The sequence below is a fragment of the Spodoptera frugiperda genome, chromosome 23 (assembly GCF_023101765.2).
Source record: "Spodoptera frugiperda isolate SF20-4 chromosome 23, AGI-APGP_CSIRO_Sfru_2.0, whole genome shotgun sequence".
NCBI lineage: Eukaryota > Metazoa > Arthropoda > Insecta > Lepidoptera > Noctuidae > Spodoptera > Spodoptera frugiperda.
In genome coordinates this window covers 7,467,209-7,485,716 of record NC_064234.1, presented here as the reverse complement: position 1 = coordinate 7,485,716, position 18,508 = coordinate 7,467,209, and the positions used below count along the sequence as shown (strand labels likewise).

General features: G+C 35.2%; 1 protein-coding gene across 1 annotated transcript; it reads left to right on the top strand.

The window, feature by feature from the left end:
• The first annotated feature begins 55 nt into the window (after positions 1-55).
• Positions 56-10,902, top strand: LOC118266957 (4-aminobutyrate aminotransferase, mitochondrial-like). The gene is made up of 11 exons (XM_035580626.2): positions 56-224; positions 755-945; positions 1,528-1,649; positions 2,727-2,894; positions 3,072-3,350; positions 3,842-4,017; positions 4,148-4,295; positions 5,761-5,918; positions 9,362-9,630; positions 10,272-10,389; positions 10,669-10,902. The coding sequence occupies exons 2-11, from the start codon at positions 879-881 to the stop codon at positions 10,685-10,687; spliced, it is 1,524 nt and encodes a 507-aa protein (XP_035436519.2). The 5' UTR covers positions 56-224; positions 755-878; the 3' UTR covers positions 10,688-10,902.
• Positions 10,903-18,508: the final 7,606 nt, after the last annotated feature.

The window sequence follows — 18,508 nt, the reverse complement described above, 5'->3', positions numbered from 1 at the left end:
TTTTGTGGGGGCGATTTTTATGTCAAACAGGAAATATAGCGGTGTCATGATGACAGGATTATGACTGATGTAGCCGTTCCAGCATCTAGATGGGCGATTTGTGATTTTTGTTTTATATATGTGGTTTACCACGAGAAAGATTTTATTCTTATACTTTTTATATGTACTTATATTTTATAACGTTTTTATTTACTTTTGCAAAAAAAATATATTTGTATAAAAACGTAAGTTGTTTTGTAATAATTGAAATACATACTTAATTTTCTTTAAAAGGTACATCTATCTATCCCAAAAAAATAGTTATTCTAGAGCTGGCGCTGGCGCCCACTGTCGGCTGGGCAAGCCGTGTGGTACTCCTGGCATGCCTGATAGCCCAGTAATGCCATGACCGCTGCACAAATTACAACTTTATTTCAACTATTTTAACAACCATAATTCCTTGACCCACTTAGGTGAAGTCCATCCATGGACTACCAAGTCGATTATTTTATTTGGTCCCTCCATGAGGGACCTTAATGGAGATTGACTTGATCATCTTTATTAAGAGAAATCAATTTTTTTTAATTCAGTTCAGTTTTCTAGATAAATCAACTATATTAATAACTTTGTAATCAACATGTAGGGTTTTACTAAAAATGTTTGATTTTATGGGATTACAACCTTTTAATCTAAGTTTTTGACAAATGTATGGTGCCAACACCAATGGAATCAACAAATTATTATAAAATCTTAGCATAGGTATTCTTTTTTTTAGGAACTCGTCATGCCAGCGACATTAAAATTAACACAGTCCGTTTAGAGATTTTCATATAGTATCGCGAACGGGGAAAAAATTGCAGTTACAGCTAGTAGCGACTTGAAGAGTTATTTCTTCCAAGATGCTGCGACGCGATATCAGTCATACTGTAAAGAACAAGTCATACCTACAAGCTCTTTTTGTACAAGGTATGCTGCCTTATCTTACATATAATGTAGATAATATATTTTTGCTCAAGAGGGATGAGGTATACATACTGGTAAATGTTCATTTACCAGTATGTCAGTTTAAAAAAGATTTTGTAATATAAAGTGCAGGTTCCTTCATTTGGTGTAATAATTTATTATCCAGCAAGCAATATCAAGTTTCGTGAAAATATTAGGTGACCCGGAGGTTTAAGACGTCCGCTTCTCATGCATTAGAGAGTGTGGGTTCGATACCTATCAATGGCAAGAACCAATGTGACTTTTCCGAGTTATACAGGGTTACTGGTTTAATCGACCTCCTTTAAGAGGAGGTAGTTTTTATCAGAAGCCTTTGGTCACTTATTTAAAGGCTGTTGACGTGATGTGAAAATATTTGAGATTTTTACGAATTTGTATCTTAGTGGTGGTATTGAATTCAGGGTGTTCACAATTAGAGGTCGTGACTCGTGGCACACTGTAACGGCACGGTCTCGGCGATGCTGCGGCACGGCGTTTCTTGCTTTGAAAAGACCAACAGTCGTGTGGTAGTGCGTGTAGCCTAAATAAACTATTTTTCTTCAACAGAATGTCGGAACTATGGGAAGGCATACACTATGGTGCACGAGGAGCCGCCAGGTCCTGTGATAAAGACAAATATCCCGGGTCCACATTCAAAGAAACTTTTAAAAGATATGATGGAAATTCAAGTATGTGAATAAAAATATTTAATACATATTAGACGATACAAACCCGCCCAAATGAATCAGATGAATCAAGGCCCCCAGTCTCTGGCAGTCCCACCGTTTCTGGCTACCGTGGTAGCGGTCAGGGTAACGGCGAGACATGGGGTGCAAAGAATCCCCGGAGGTGGAGAAACGACTGGCCTTGGTAACACAAAATGTACGCACATTGAGGACAGACGAAAGAAAACAGTTTGTTGAGTCGGAACAGGAATTAGGTAGGTTGCATTGGAGTATAATGGGGTTGTCAGAAGTCCGACGATAGAGCGAGGACACGATAAAGGTTACCGGATTTTTACGATAACCTTTATCGTGTCGGTAACCTGCTCTACTACCGGTAGGGCGACCAAATGCCCCAAGGTGGCGTCCCCTCGACTGAAAGTGGTGCAATTTGGATATGGGCAACGGAACCTCAGGAAACAGAAGCTGGCCAAATTTCTGGAAAAGGTGGACTGAAAAATCAGATGAATGAACCTGGTTGAGCCCAGATGGTTCCACCAAAAGGGGGTTGACTTCATCATGACCACAAAGCGGCAGATTTGTAATGATGTCTTCATGATTCACAAAGTAAAAACCGGTAGCAGTCACCGATTGTTCCGAAGCACATTGAAAATCAGAGTAAAGTTGGAAAGATTCTGTCTGATGAAGTTCACGCTCCGACTTTTAAATGCGTATATCGGTTACCCTGAGAGCTTTCAAATCGAGCTGTCAAATCGCTCCGAGAGCCTGGAGAACTGCGAGTCAGTGGTCGAGATCAGTAACAGGTTCGTAGAAGCTGTCCATGCGGTCGGGTCGAAGATTTTTTGACTCCGTCGAAAAGACAGACCGCATGAGTTTACCGATTGCACCCTAAAACTCTTGGCAGAACGACGTGCCATCGTGCTCCAGACCTCCACCGATGCTAAAGCAGATAGGCGGCTCAATAGACAAATATTATACTTATTTAACTCAATGGAATTATTTTCTTTTTGACGGGTAGGATATTTTGGTAGATTATGTTTGGTTGGATACATTATTACAAACATGCACTTTTTATTATTTCAGCAATGTGGATCAGTGAATTTATTTGCGAATTATGAAAAATGTGCGGGGAATTACTTTGCGGACGCAGATGGCAATCTCTTTTTGGATGTTTACACGCAGATATCTTCTTTGCCTCTCGGGTACAACCACCCGGCGCTTTTAAATGCGTTCCGCTGTGATAGTGAAGTGGTGAGTAACATAAAATGCAAAATATAATTTCAAATGTTATTCGGCATAACATTGTTTTCATAAAAAAAATGTTAGATTTCTATACAATAAACGATAATTATCAGAAAAAGTGCCTGAAAACCAAATAAGTATCTACGTACCTGTGTACATAAAATCATAAATACTTTAATTTTTCAGAGAGCTTTGGTAAATCGGCCTGCTCTTGGAGTATTTCCTGCAGACGACTGGCCTAGAAAATTGAAAAACGTTTTGCTGTCAGTTGCACCACCAGGCTTGCGGCACGTCATGACTATGATGTGTGGAGCTTGCTCTAATGAAAATGCGTTCAAAGCCGCTTTCATATTATATTGTACAAGAAAACGTGGTGGCAGAACAACATTTACGGAGGAAGAAATGAAAACAGCACTTCTCAACATTCCCCCAGGAGCTCCTGATTTATCAATTATGTCATTTAAGGTTGATATCGTTTACTTAATAAATATATATCGTGATAGGTGTTGAACATGAACCTTAAGGTTGAATAAATTTTGCCGGATTATCGCCGTGGGATTTGGAGGCCGCCGTAAGTGCGGCCTCCAAATCCGCCTGACCAGAACCAGACCCATATGTATGGCGCATTGCGTTCCGCGCGCGCCTCAAAGTGCTATCTATCCACCATAGATGGGGATGTAGTGCTGATCCCGACGTGGAGCCGCGGACTGCCTAATGGGTTACCGGGGCTCCGGTTTAAAAAGCAGGAGTAAGGAACGGGGTTGTATTTAAGAGTCTAACACACCCTCTCGCCGCACTTAAGGCGGGAGAAGACATTAGATGATATCTCCCCTTAAAAAAAGTTGTTTAAATTTACAAATACATTGAAAGGTTTTCTCTTGCCATATACTGGGCAAATAATGATCCTAATGACTATAATGGGCCATATAATCAATAATGTCATTTGTAATTTCCAGGGTTTGAATAATAATGGGGCTTTCCATGGACGTACATTAGGAACATTGTCGACTACAAAGTCGAAAGCTATTCACAAACTGGACTTCCCAAGCTTTAAATGGCCAGTTGCTAGATTCCCAGAATACAGGTACCCATTGGAAGCGTGTATATGTGAAAATAGTCACGAAGACAGAGAGTAAGACTTTTTTACTTATTATATAAAATTATTGGTTTGAACGTTTAATCGGTCCTACATATCGGTTTTTGTTTTTGTGCTTTATACGTCAAACTGTGTAATAATAAATAATTTGGAACATTTATTTAAGGTGTCTCGCACATGTTGAAGCTCAGTTTCAAAAGTGGGAAAAGATACGGCCCATCGCTGGTGTAATCATTGAACCCATTCAGGCGGAAGGTGGTGATAACCATGCTTCACCGGAGTTCTTCCAAGGGCTGCAACAAATATGTAAACGTGTAAGATTTATTCATTCATATTTGAACGTCTGTTCAATTTTCCATCGTTGTTGGTCATAGCTTACAGGTATATGCATTTTCATATATTTTATAGAATGTCGTTTGGCTTCCATTTCACTTGTATTTTCTCAGAACTTGCAGAAGTTCTAAGTTGTATTTTATGATTGGATAGACCAGATAAATTGATCGAGTAATCACGTGTGCAACACTTATGTGCTTGGGATTGGATGACAGTTAATCGGGTTTTTTTAAATATTTGGTGTAAAATTGTGCCCAATGTCGATCGAGTTGTGGTAGGTAATATGAGACTCACAGAATATTCAAACGTCTTTTGGTCCATTGGTATTCAACAAACATATGTGTGTAAATGAAAAATAATAAACCTTTATAAAAAAAATTAAATTTAAAATTTAAAAAACCCCCGACACAAAAACTTAATTTCCCTTTAAAAAGTAAAAAATAATAAAAGAAACTTAATCTTAAAGTACCTAAGAATGTACTAATAATTCTAAAAAAAAATACGTCGCGTTGGGGGACCGCTCCTAATTATTTCTTACTTACTGTTTAAGTACTTAACTATAACGCAGAAAATAGAAATATAGCGGCGCGGGCGGCGGTGTGCAGTCCGTATTCATGCGGTCCCCCAACGCGACGTAGTTTTTTTTTTAGAATTATTAGTACATTCTTAGGTACTTTAAGATTAAGTTTCTTTTATTATTTTTTACTTATAAAGGGAAATTAAGTTTTTGTGTCGGGGGTTTTTTAAATTTTAAATTTAATTTTTTATTTCATACTTTTTATAGGTAGGTTAGGTTAAGTTAGGCTTAGTATATTACATATACTTACTGTAATTTCGATTCTTGTTAAGGTAAAGATTACAACTAAGGTCAAGCTCGTTCGCTTTTTTTTTGACTTATTTTTTACTACTTTTTGTTTCTATAAGTAGGCTAAAGATTACATTGGTGTAAGATTTTTTGTTTATAAAGAAAAGTTAAATTAAAAATTTTTAATTTATTTTTTATTAAATTTTTAATATTTTTTTTTAAATTTTTAATTTAATTTTTTATTTTTGTTAATACGAAAAAATAATATCTTTCAATATCTTCTTTCAGTGCGGTTTATTTGAGACCTCATCCCAGTATATTTGCAGACCTTCGGCTAATCTCCCCCTTTCACCGCCCATAACTTTAAAACGGCTCAACCGATTTTCATCAAACATGTCTAAGAACACTCGCACATAAGATAAAACTAAATTGAAATCACTGCATCCGTTCGGGAGTTATGATACCACAGACAGACAGACAGACAGACAGACAGACAGACAGACAGACAGACAGACAGACAGACAGACACGTCAAACTTATAACACCCCTCTTTTGGCGTCGGGGGTTAAAAAGGAAAATCATAAGGGTGTATTGTATTGTATCTGTCTGTAGTGACCACTTTTCTTTTGTTATTGCCACAGAGAGGAGCGGCTTTGATTTTGGATGAAGTCCAGACTGGATGTGGACCGACAGGTAAAATGTGGTGTCACGAACATTTCAATTTGCCTTCACCACCAGACATAGTCACATTCAGCAAGAAAATGTTAACTGGAGGATTTTACTTTAAGCCAGAATATCTGTAAGTAATCTATACATATAATAAAATCGTAGAAAAGTGCTGTCTGTACATTGAAAATAAAAATAAAAAAAATAGCAGGGGTTATTGTTATGTCGATGTCGAACCCAAAAATGTAATTAACTTTTTTTTTGTCTGTTTGTCTGTTTGTCTGTTTGTCTGTTTGTCTGTTTGTCTGTTTGTCTGTTTGTCTGTTTGTCTGTTCGTCTGTGCGCGCTAATCTCAGAAACGGCTGATCCGAGTTGGATGCGGTTTTCACGAATATATTGTGGGATGCTTAAATTTACATTTAGTGTTTGTTTCATGTCAATCGGTTCATAAATAAAAAAGTTATGTCAAATTAAAGAATCACGTCGAACATTCTATGCTTATACCATTAATCTCCGCAACTATTTGACGGATTTGGTTGAAATTTGGTACAGATATAGTTTAGAACCTTAGAAAGGACATAGATATATTTTTATTTCAAAAAAATTTATATAAATAAAAATAAAATAAAAATAAAATAAAAATAAAATAAAAATAAAAATAAAAATAAAAATAAAATAAAAATAAAATAAAAATAAAATAAAAATAAAATAAAAAAAAATAAAAATAAAATAAAAATAAAAATAAAAATAAAAATAAAAATAAAATAAAATAAAAATAAAATAAAAATAAAATAAAAATAAAAATAAAATAAAATAAAAATAAAATATAAATAAAATAAAAATAAAATTAAAATAAAATAAAATAAAAATAAAATAAATTAAAATAAATAAAATAAAAATAAAATAAAAATAAAATAAAAATAAAATAAAATAAATATAAAATAAAAATAAAATAAAAATAAAATAAAAATTAAATAAAAATAAAATAAAAATAAAATAAAAATAAAATAAAATAAAAATAAAATAAAAATAAAATAAAAATAAAATAAAAATAAAATAAAAATAAAATAAAAATAAAATAAAAATAAAATAAAAATAAAATAAAAATAAAATAAAAATAAAATAAAAATAAAATAAAAATAAAATAAAAATAAAATAAAAATAAAATAAAAATAAAAATAAAATAAAATAAAAATAAAATAAAAATAAAATAAAATAAAAAATAAATTTATTCCGGACATACAGCGCCATCTATCATCATCATCATCATCATCATCATCATTGTTCAATTTCGTACTTATAGAACGGAATTGAACAATGTCGGGCTGTTCCTATACTCCGTAGATAGATGGCGTTGATCGCGCAATGGTGTAATTACAATTGTTCAGTTCATGTTATTGTTTTAATTCATTGGAAATTTGTTTTTACAAAATAGTAAAAAGCAATGAAAAATCTATACTAATATTATAAAGCTGAAGAGTTTGTTTGTTTGAATGCTCTAATCTCCGGAACTACTGGTCCGATTTGAATAATTATTTTTGTATCGAACAGTGCATTTATTGAGGAAGGCTATAGGCTATAAATTTTATAGCCTATAGCCTATATGATGTTTTATAGTATAAAACATCAAGCTATGACAAACAGGAGCCAAGCAGAGCGGGTGAAACCGCGCGGAAGTAGCTATATAACGTAATACAACTTTTAGTACAAAGAAAACGCTCTAACGGAGTATAGATAATTCTATGTCGATCGTTGCACGACTTCGGTTCATGTTATTGTTTTAATTCATCGAAAAAAAGTTAACAAATAGTAAAAAGGTATGAAAAAAATTATATCAATATAATTAAACTTTTAGTACAAAGAAAATGCCCGAACGGAGTATAAATAAATAATCCAAGTTGTCTTTATCCTCGATAGATGGCGTTGGGATCGAAATAGATTGCGCTATGGTTTTGTTACAATTATTTGGTTGGGTATCGGCCGAGCGCTTCGGTTCTATTGTAGAAAATGTGTATTATCAGTCGTATGATTATTTGTCTGTAGTGGTCCTGCTGTTTCGTATATTCTAAATTGGTTTCGTTGTATTTGTCAATTAATAAGTTTATTTGTTGGGTTTTCCTGGTTTTCTGGTTAAACTTTTTAACGTAGGTTTAGTTTGATATCGATTATTAGTAGTTACTGTAGTTAGTTTTTTTTTAATAAAATTGTAAGTCTAATTTATAAATTAATTAGATTAGATTTAAGTCGTTTCTTTTAAATTATTTAGTTTAAGCTTGGTTATTATAGCATAAAGGATAGGTTCTAATATAATTTCTTTTTTAATTGTTATAAATTCGTAATTCGTAGCTTTCTTTAGTTTTAAGTTAGTTTTCATCTTAAGTTCGGAAAGATTATAATATTTCTTTAGTTAAAGTCCGTTTTTAAACTATTTTTTCAATGCCCTAAGTGAGTATACATCTATTAAATTCAAACCCAGAGCTCATTATGTTTGGGCTCGCTGTCATTGCAGCGGTAAGTCCCCTCTTTGAGGAGTGGCTAGAGAGGCGCCACGGCGTCCTCACCTACCGCCTGACGCAGGTGCTTACCGGACATGGAAGTTTCGGTAGGTTCCTGTTTCTGATTGGGCGGGAGGAAACGCCCGGGTGTCATCACTGTGCGGACCGCCCGGAGGATACGGTGGAGCATACGGTGGCGGTGTGCCCTGCATGGGCTGAGCACCGCCGTGTCCTCAGGGATGTGGTCGGCGACGGCGACCTCTCGCGTCCGGCATTGGTTCAGACCATGGTGCGGAGCGAGGGGGACTGGGATGCCGTCTCCTCCTTCTGCGAAGCAGTCATGCTAGCTAAGGAGGAGGCGGGGCGCGTGAGAGAACGAACCTCTTCACGCCCCAGCCGTCGCGAGAGACACTCCGGGCGTCGGGGATCGCGAGACGATCTCCGGCCACCGTAAGTGCGGGTCTGCGGACGGTGAGCAAGGGTAGCTCGCCGCCCGACCAGAACCAGACCCGTGCGTGCGGCGCGTCGCGTTCCGCGCGCGCCTCAAAGAGCCATCAGACCACCACAGATGGGGCCCAATAGGGCTGATGCTTAATCCGGAGCTGCGGACTACCTAGCGGGTTTACCGGGGCTCCGGCTTGACAAGCAGGAGAAGGAACGGGGTGGTTTTTAGTCAGTAAGAGTCTGACACTCCCTCTCGCTTTGCCCTGGTGAGAGAAGTCATTGGATGATTTTCCCCCCTGAAAAAAAAAAAAAAAAAAAAAAAAGAGCTCATTATGTTGATTTTTGAAGAGTTCCCTGGAATATCTTCCACATCTCATTTTTGAAAAGATCCCGCGAGATCGGGAACTCATCATCATCATCATCATCATCAGCCTATAGCTATGGGAACTTGTGGTTAAAACCAAAAAATTGCCGGAAGTCACTATTCCACGCGAACGAAGTCGCGGGCAAAAGCTAGTTTTTAAATATATTCATCATGTACAGACAGCGATCAATTACAGTTTTATTATAATTATGTATAGATAGATTATATGAATTGTTCTATGCATAAAAAATACTTAACTATATTTTTTATCAGGCCACCACAACCGTTACGAATTTTCAATACGTGGATGGGAGATCCATCAAGAATGATTATGTTGCAAGAAGTTATCAAAGTCATTAGAACTGAAAAACTTCTACAATTAGTCGAAGAGACAGGAAAATTTCTTAAATGTGGTCTGCACGCTCTAGAAGCCCAATTTCCCTTCATGATAAACAGCGTCCGTGGTCGAGGCACATTTTTGGCATTCGACGCCGCCACTCCGGAATTAAGGGATAATATTATCAAATATTTGAGACAAAATGGTAAGTAATTATTATTTATTGTAGGTTAACATATTTTTAAGTTGTGACTTCGACTGTGATTGAAAGTAATACTAGATCAATATAATTATAAGGTTCATACCCCGGCACCATCTCTATTACCTAAAGTTCCTATATAAATCTATATCTATACAGGTGTCCCTGAAGTCGACGTCCAAGTGGCACCCTACCACCAAAAATATTAAAAAAAATAACTCAATTACCTACAGTTTTTACATTAGAGTGACTTACGTGTTATCCACGAAAAAGTACCACCTTTGCCAGTCTTTTGACTCTTGTTGCTAAAAAATCTTATTTTTTTCGTCTGTGTTTTTGCTTACGTTATCCTGAATAGTGCTTCAGTAAAATGGAATGATAAATTCTGAGGTAATTGCCTTAGTTTAGAAAAGAATGTCAATTTTAGAAGAACCAAGTACACCGAGTAAAATGTTCACCTAACTCTAAGAAACTGTACTGAAAAACATATTTGTATTACAACAAACATCAAACGAGCGAACGTATGCTCGTTTGGTATTGATCACCTGATGGTGAGCGATCAGCGTCGCCCGTGTTATCGATAAGTAATCGGATTTGTAATTACCTTAAGTTACATAGGACATGAATATTCCCTATATTTATTACAGGTGTGCTCGGAGGTGCGTGCGGTATACGTTCAGTTCGTCTTCGACCGGCTCTTATTTTCAAACAGAAGCACGCTGAACTCTTTTTGGAAATACTTAATAACACTTTGTGGCAACTTAAGTAAGTGGTTGTAGTCCCTTTTGCCGTTCTTTGCTTGCTTCTTATGTCCGAAATTTTATTGTATAGTATTACAATTACAATAGTTAGCGTCGGTTGGCGCGCAACGTGTAGCGGGTTCTATTCCCCCACGGAGCAACTCTTTGAGTTTCAGGTCTGGGTGTGATGTGTATCTGAACATGTATGGTTGTAAACCCAAAACACTGATGATAATAATACAAATATGGGGCAATGTTATTTAAAAAAAATATATATAAAGAACTTGTTTTCTTTATTTTACAGGTTTAGTTGCCGGTCCTGACACAATTATGTAGTCCAACCTAGACTAGGCTGATTAAGTGTCTACATCAAATGAACATCAGATGGAGCAGGATCTCCAATAATTATTTTACATTATGCTCAAATGGTTACTACGAATGAAAGTAATAGATGTGGTCTCATCTTTTTAACCAAATCATTCTGAAAATATATTAAGCACCAAAATAAATAAAACAATGAATCTTTTAGGAAAAAGTAGATGAACGTTTTTTTTTTTGCGTCTGCCTATGAGCAACCTATTCACTCTATTGTGCTTGTACCAACCAGGAATCACAGACTCCAGCAAAGAATAACAGTTCCTAGCAGTTCGCACAAGGAAACTTGAAGCGAAGCGCTACCATGAAGCGGCGGCGCTTCACCGATTGTTTACATTTGTTTGGCTGATTGATGGCTTCCAAATCTATACATATAATAAATCTGTAGAAGGGTCAATTTTGTACATTGAAAATATTGAAAGAATAAATAGCAGGGGGTGTTACTGGATCGATACCAAACCCAAATATGTGATTTTTTTGTCTGTCTGTCTGTATGTTCAGGCATCACATGAAAACTAACGGTTCGATTTCGATGAAACTTGGTATTATAAGTACCTTACTATCCTGAGCATAAAATAGGATACTTTTTATCCCTGAAAAATACGTAGAAAAAATCTTTATTTTTCAGTTTTATTCTACAGAACGCGAGCTCAACAGCAGTAGCTCAATAAAGGGATCTCCTTAATGATTATGGGCCTCGCCGTATTTGGGTCCAATCAATAGATATTTATAAGATGTCATTGTCAGAGTTACTCAAAATGGAGAAAAAAAACTTCCACGCCAGACCGACATCCGCGCGGATGGAGTCGCGGGCGGAAGCTAGTAATTATAATAAAAACCGGATTGATTCTATTCTAAGATCGTATTTTTTTATCCTTATTACTAATATTACTTATTACTAGTTACTAATACTAATACTAATATTATAAATGTGAAAGTAACTCTGTCTGTCTGTTACGCTTTCACGCCTAAACCAGTGAACCGATTTTGATGAAATTTGGTATAGAGATAGAATAGACCCTGAGGAACAACATAGGCTGCTTTTTAGCAGCTAGTATGTTAATCGATCCACCTTGATTGTACAATTAGTTACGGTGAAATATTACAGACGTTACTCGTAGCAAGTAGTTTGTAGCGCGTAGTTAGTAGTTCGTAACGCGTAGTTCGGGTCTCGTAGCACGTAGTGTGTAGCTCGTAGTCCGTAGCTTATAGCGTATAGTTCGGATCTCGTAGCACGTAGTGTGTAGCTCGTAGTCCGTAGCTTATAGCGTATAGTTCGGGTCTCGTAGCACGTAGTGTGTAGCTCTTAGTTAGTAGCTCGTAGCGTACAGTTCGAGACTCGTAGCACGTAGTGTGTAGCTCGTAGTCCGTAGCTCTTAGTTAGTAGCTCGTAGCGTACAGTTCGAGACTCGTAGCACGTAGTTTTCGTAGTCCCACATGTCGCAAATAATCACACTTTAATTAATTGTTATTTTTGTATATGATTAATTTAAGGACTTTTCTTGCAATTTAAAAAAGTAAGTGTATGCTATATTTTGTCATTGTCATTAAGTTAGAATATACCGTGTGACTGGTGAAATAGGCTCAATGCTTATAGAGAGTACTCGGTACTCGATTCTCATTAACTTGATATAAAAAAAAAATAGGTGCTTAATTTTTTATCGAAATGTCTCTAAAAATAAGTGAAATTTGGATAGGTCTCGATGTAAGTAGGCAACAGCTGTACAGTGTAGGTACCTATGTATTCTGTGTTGATAGCGCGTTGCGCGACCCGTGCGTCCGCGCGGTGTCCAAGTATTCCGCCGTTAAATATATATGTATGTAAATACTGGACTCTCGGTGTACTGTGTACGAAGTTTACTAAGAAGTTATTTAATATTTCATATTTATGTTATTTTATTTCATGATATTTGTTCGCATACTATCACGTGCTCAAATATTGAAGGTATCTCACCAGTCAGTCTGTATAATACAAAATTTATGGACAGTTAATAAAAGTATTCAATTTGACTAGTTGAATCTACAACAATTTTAGTGAAGTGAGATATCACTCTACGTACCTATTTCATAATTACATATTCGCATAATCTACTGTCGTGTAAACGTAACCATCTTTTTTTCATCGTCTATCCTAGCTCCTGCTCCAGCTGGGCCGCGATATGATATTGCTCTTACCACGTTACCTTGGCCGGGCATCGGTGCTATCCTAGTGGGCCACGTCTGTAGTGGTTTGATGGCCCTTTGAGGTGCGCATACGATGTACGTTCAGGCCTGGTTGTAGTCGGGCGGTGAGCTACCTAATATAGTGGCTGTCGTAACAATTAACCACCACCATTATAAAATGACACTGGCTAGACGACCAAAGTAATTCAGAAAATGAAACAAATGTAGTATGTACGTATGCGTGTATATGAGACTTTCTTTAAAACCAATATTCACCGTCGAATTCTTAAGTTTTTTGTTAACATATAAAGGCACGTTATAGAAATCAGGTCACACAATGTTGTATAGCATCGTTAGACTCTCTTTCTGTCAATAATTACGTGTAAGTAGTAAGGCAAATATAAGTTAACACTTTCTCTCAAATGTGTGGCGCGTTACGATTGAATGCGAGTTTAATGTTCACACGACAACGACTGATGATGACCGACAAAAATGTTCACACATAAATGTCTATGTGTGAGTTTAATTTAATAAAATTGCTCATTTCGTGATTATTAAATATCGTTCCACTAACCTGGATCGTGCGCCAACATACTCGTAAGAGGACAGAAAGTTGAAAAAGTTCAATTACCAATTTCTCTTTCATCACCATGTCCGATTGATTTTTCGGTTCGTCTTACATATTACGTATAGTTAGAGAGTGCACATTCAGTTGTCAAGCGTTTCAATGAAAGTAATTGGAATCTAAGGCCGGCAATTTTTATCTGCAGTTTTTATTTGTACGTTAAAAGGCCACACATCAATCAGAAAATGTAAAAACGTATAGTCCATTCACTTCTACATTAGAAAAAAGAGGTACATAGGTGTGCACAACATTTATTTTATTGAAATTAAATCACACTCTTTTCATAATAATTTCGATCTAAAACATTATCTTTATCTTATTTGAGTTTGATACTTAGATTTTGATCATTAGGTAAGTACTAAACAGGTAAATTGGTAAATGAAATAGTTATTTTTTTAAACCACATAACTTTTATTACAATCATTTAAAAAATGTAATGTTGTATCAACAAGATTCTTTCTTATAGATCGTAAACATCATTTACAATACAACGCAAGCGGAAAAATATTTTTACATTGATACAAATTACCTATGTATTATAATGAAAAACGTTAACTTCCAGATCCTGCTTTTTCTAAGCTTTAGTCATAGGCACTTGTATTTTCTATAGGAACTTCTTTGACACTGGCAGTATATTCTACAACACCATACTCGTATATTGGAGGATCGGATGCCATTAAAAAAAAATAAAACGATTTACATTAGATAAAAGATGGACGAAAACCTTTTTGAAACCAACCTATATATTTTTATCTCGTTTATAGTTTTCTGACCTTCTCTTTCTTGTGTAGAATTACCATTATTAAATTAACTTAGCTTTTAGACGCTCTCAATTTAATGGATTATTTATAAATACAAACATAGTTACTACTCAGACCTAGCCACTAAAAATTGTGTGAATATAATTTAAAAAACACTTACCAATTTTGCCACCTCGAACATTCTACAGTTGGAAATAATTTAACTACAGCTAATGTTTAAAGATTTCCATCCAGATTTACCTATAGTTTCGTGGTACTACATATAGGTATGCAACTTTTGTTACGAAGAGTACCCAAAAAATAAGCTTTTTTACTTCTGTCTAATGCTATTATAAATAAACTGTAAAGCGTAGAAAGTAAAAGAAAAAGTCGGCATAATTACCGACTTTTTGTGATACATTACAGGACAGATTATCGGAACTAATGGCTTGAGTAAAGTTTACCCGTGGAAGCAAATCGCAATGAAGGCTATGGCTTTATCTTGATAAAACAGTAATATAGATATTATCTAATTCTTATAAGTATAAGAAAGTATCTAGATACCGATCTCGTAGACTCAGCGGCACGTGGTCATTGAATGCTTGAGATAATGGTAATATTCTACAACTTTGGATATATTTTGTGCTTTTAGATTATAGTCAATAAAAAATTCAATTCACATTCTTGTGAACTTCACTTCTATCACAATATATATAAACGCATTACATCTTAAAGAATACATACTTCAGTACTATTATATTTCGGGCATGTTGCCAAGAAAGCAAGCTGACAACCTGGAAGCTCATCACGGCTCATGGTCACCGATTATTTAGAGGGCAAAAGAGTAATAGGTTCAAATCGATACATAAAATTCACTGAATTAGACTAATTGAATATATTTTTTAAATAAGAATGCATACCATCGAGAAATATTTGTTATAATGCTTCTTCCTCTAGAATGCAGTTGAAGGAAAATAGGATGAATGTGCATATTTGTTAGAATTTTAAATAATTAATTAATCAGTTAATTAAGAAAGATGTTAATAAATACCTGAGACGTGATAGTTTGTGAAACAAAAATACTCTGCACTGTATGAGTAGTTACGTGCGTGGAAACTGCGAGTGGGTTTGCTGGCGGAACGTAAATAGTCGAAAATTTCTTACATAACCTCAGAAGATGGATGTTCTTTTCAAACATATTTTAAGAAATCTTAACCTTCACGATTGCACCAAAAATTTTGTTACAAAATCTTTAGAAAGTATTTGAATTCTTAGCTTATAAATACTAAGAAATTGGATATTAAATATACGTAGTTACACATAATATGTATTAATCTAAATACTAGACAAACATATCTTATTAATAGAAAGTGACGTCATGTACGTGATATATTTAGGAAGCGGTAGATAGGTACATACGTAGATTATATCTGTCTACGTCTATAATTATACCACCTCTTGCGACGAGCAAAAATAGCGCGAATCTCAACCTAACAGAGTGATACTCTTACGATTGTCTGCATAATCCAGATTTACGAAACTAAACAGGCAGATCTTGTGTACATCCTGAATAAAAGCAAATATTTTAGGAAAGGTAGGTAAATTACTGAGTAACAGCTATTTGCAGTTCATTTTTATGTAGGCGCCATGCTAGAGATTTGGTATCATCGGAATTGTTTGCGCCATCATGGTTGAAAATCTGCACTATAAAACATCATCTTTAAAAATACTGAAGATAATGTAGGAAACGACCGTCTTTTTTATTCGGTAGGTGACCAGAATGACTAGTAGGGAACAATAGGCTTCCGGAGCTGCGGACAACCTAGCGGGTTTACCGGGGCTCCGGCTCGACGGGCAGAAGTAGGAACGGGGTGGTTTTTAGTCAGTAAGAGTCTGACACTCCCTCTCGCCTCGCCCAAGGCGGGAGAAGTCATTGGATGATTTTCCACCATAAAAAAAAAAAAAAAAAAAAGGGAACAATAGGCTAGTAGACAGGGTAAGAAAATTGAAAATCATATTACCTAGTCCCGTACCTAAATTAATAATTTTTAAAATTAGTTTTCTAATAATCTACCAGACGGACATTAAAAAAAAAGGATTCTTCTTTTATTTATTTATCGTTAAGGAATAAATCCATCTATTGATTGTTTCTCAATTTTGTGCGGTGGATTTGGGATGGAACTGCCAATTATAAGACATTTTTCTTATTTCACGTATAGTATATTTACTAATACGAAAAGAAAAATACTTGAATAGATTAATACTTTAAACACTATTGTAACAATTTTTGTCAAAAGATCATGCACTCTGAAAATGAAACATAAATGCCGTATTATTATTGGTTTGGAACGTTACGGGAGGTAGGTACGTGTACCTATCACCCACAACGAAGTTGAGCTATTTGCGTATTGCGATGATTTAAATAGATTTCCACGGAAATATTATTTTTACAGTTTAGCCAGTGAAGTGTTTATTTGCGACTTTTATGAAACCAAATAATTTCACTACATTTAAATTGACTACCAACCTATATAGCTGAACTTGAAAATAATGTAGATAAAAAGTGTCCTCATTGTTTTGACATTGAAAGCGCATTGATTACTACTGTTAATCGAAAATACTCTTTTGACAATTGAGAGCCTTGAAAACTTTGTGAAATTCAGATTTTGTATAGGTAAAGTATATAATGTTTTGTTGTTATGCACGGTTGGTTCAATGGAACACTGTCTAAAGTATTTTAAATATTTTAGCAGCTTCCCTCAGAGAGGCATTGATTGATCAGAATCAAGGTACAGGGTGGCTTTACAAGTGTTTCAGTTTGCAATAAAATGAGTCGTATTTCCCAGAAAATATACGAAAAATTTATTAATTTTAAGTAGCTATTCAATAATATTGGTAGGTAAAAAAAAATCTCTTCATCTAACATTTGACATATAAATCTAATCGAATAACATTTAGATGTCTATAAAATAAATCTCTTCGTTGAAGGACGTGTACAGATTTCTCTGAGACGGATTTGCGTGACACTTTTTGTCGCTTCAACTTCAGAGGAAGCCCACGCCGTGATTCACTTGGTGAATTTGAATTGATAGATAGACAATATAATGTTATAACGGACAACAATGTAACATTGAATGGGAGTAGGACCTAAAAAGTGGAAGCTATGGCTCATATAGTATATGACATTAGAATTCGCATACTAAATAATGATTTTCTACTGTCTTGGGTTTCTTAATCGAAATAAGTAGGTACTCGTAAGTGACCCGGTTGAGAGCCTTGAAGAACTTTGTCGACTTTGAGGCTTTCTTAACTTATAGTTTTTGTTATCTCGAACATATTTCTTGTAAAAAGTCATTTAACATGTATTAATCTTGCCTAAGAAAACCCTTTTTTAAAGAACGTCCAATAGAAAAATAACTGTATAAAAACAGTCTAAAGGGAGTTTGTGCCATTTTTGGCCATATTCGTGCCATTTCTGGCCACGGTCGTGTGCCAGTTCTGGCCATCAATAAATACAATAAAAGGTAATCAAAATTTATTAATTAAATTTGAAATTTTAGAAACAATGGTTTTCATTTAGTCTGGAAAATATGAAATATTATTACTTCACTTGAATTTAACTTACAAATAAAGCTATTCAATAATTATATGACGTTGGTAAAAGCTGCAAAGTCTGACCTCCCTTTGTGTGAAGGCAATTTATTGCATCTCTGATAAATGAAATCGAATAACATTTAGATGTCTATAAAATAAATCTCTTCGTTGAAGGACGTGTACAGATTTCTCTGAGACGGATTTGCGTGACACTTTTTGTCGCTTCAACTTCAGAGGAAGCCCACGCCGTGATTCACATTGGTGAATTTGAATAAGATAGATAGACAATAAAATGTTATAACGGACAACAATGTACCATTGAATGGGAGTAGGACCTAAGTGGAAGCTATGGCTATATAGTATATAACATTAGAATTCGCTACTAAATAATGATGTTCTTTGTCTTGGGTTTGTTAGAATGGGTAGATAAGTAGGTAACAGTAAAACGATGAATAGAATTCAAAGGGTGAATTGACACAAGAATGGGGTTAATAGATGTTAGAATATTTTCCCAACATTTAATCAACCTCTTCTGTATCTATTCACCCCTCGAATTCTATTCATCCCGTATGACGATATCTAAGGATAAATGTGCGCAGGAGTGAGAGCAGACTCCGGGGTGACTTTACTAAGAATTTCAACTTTTA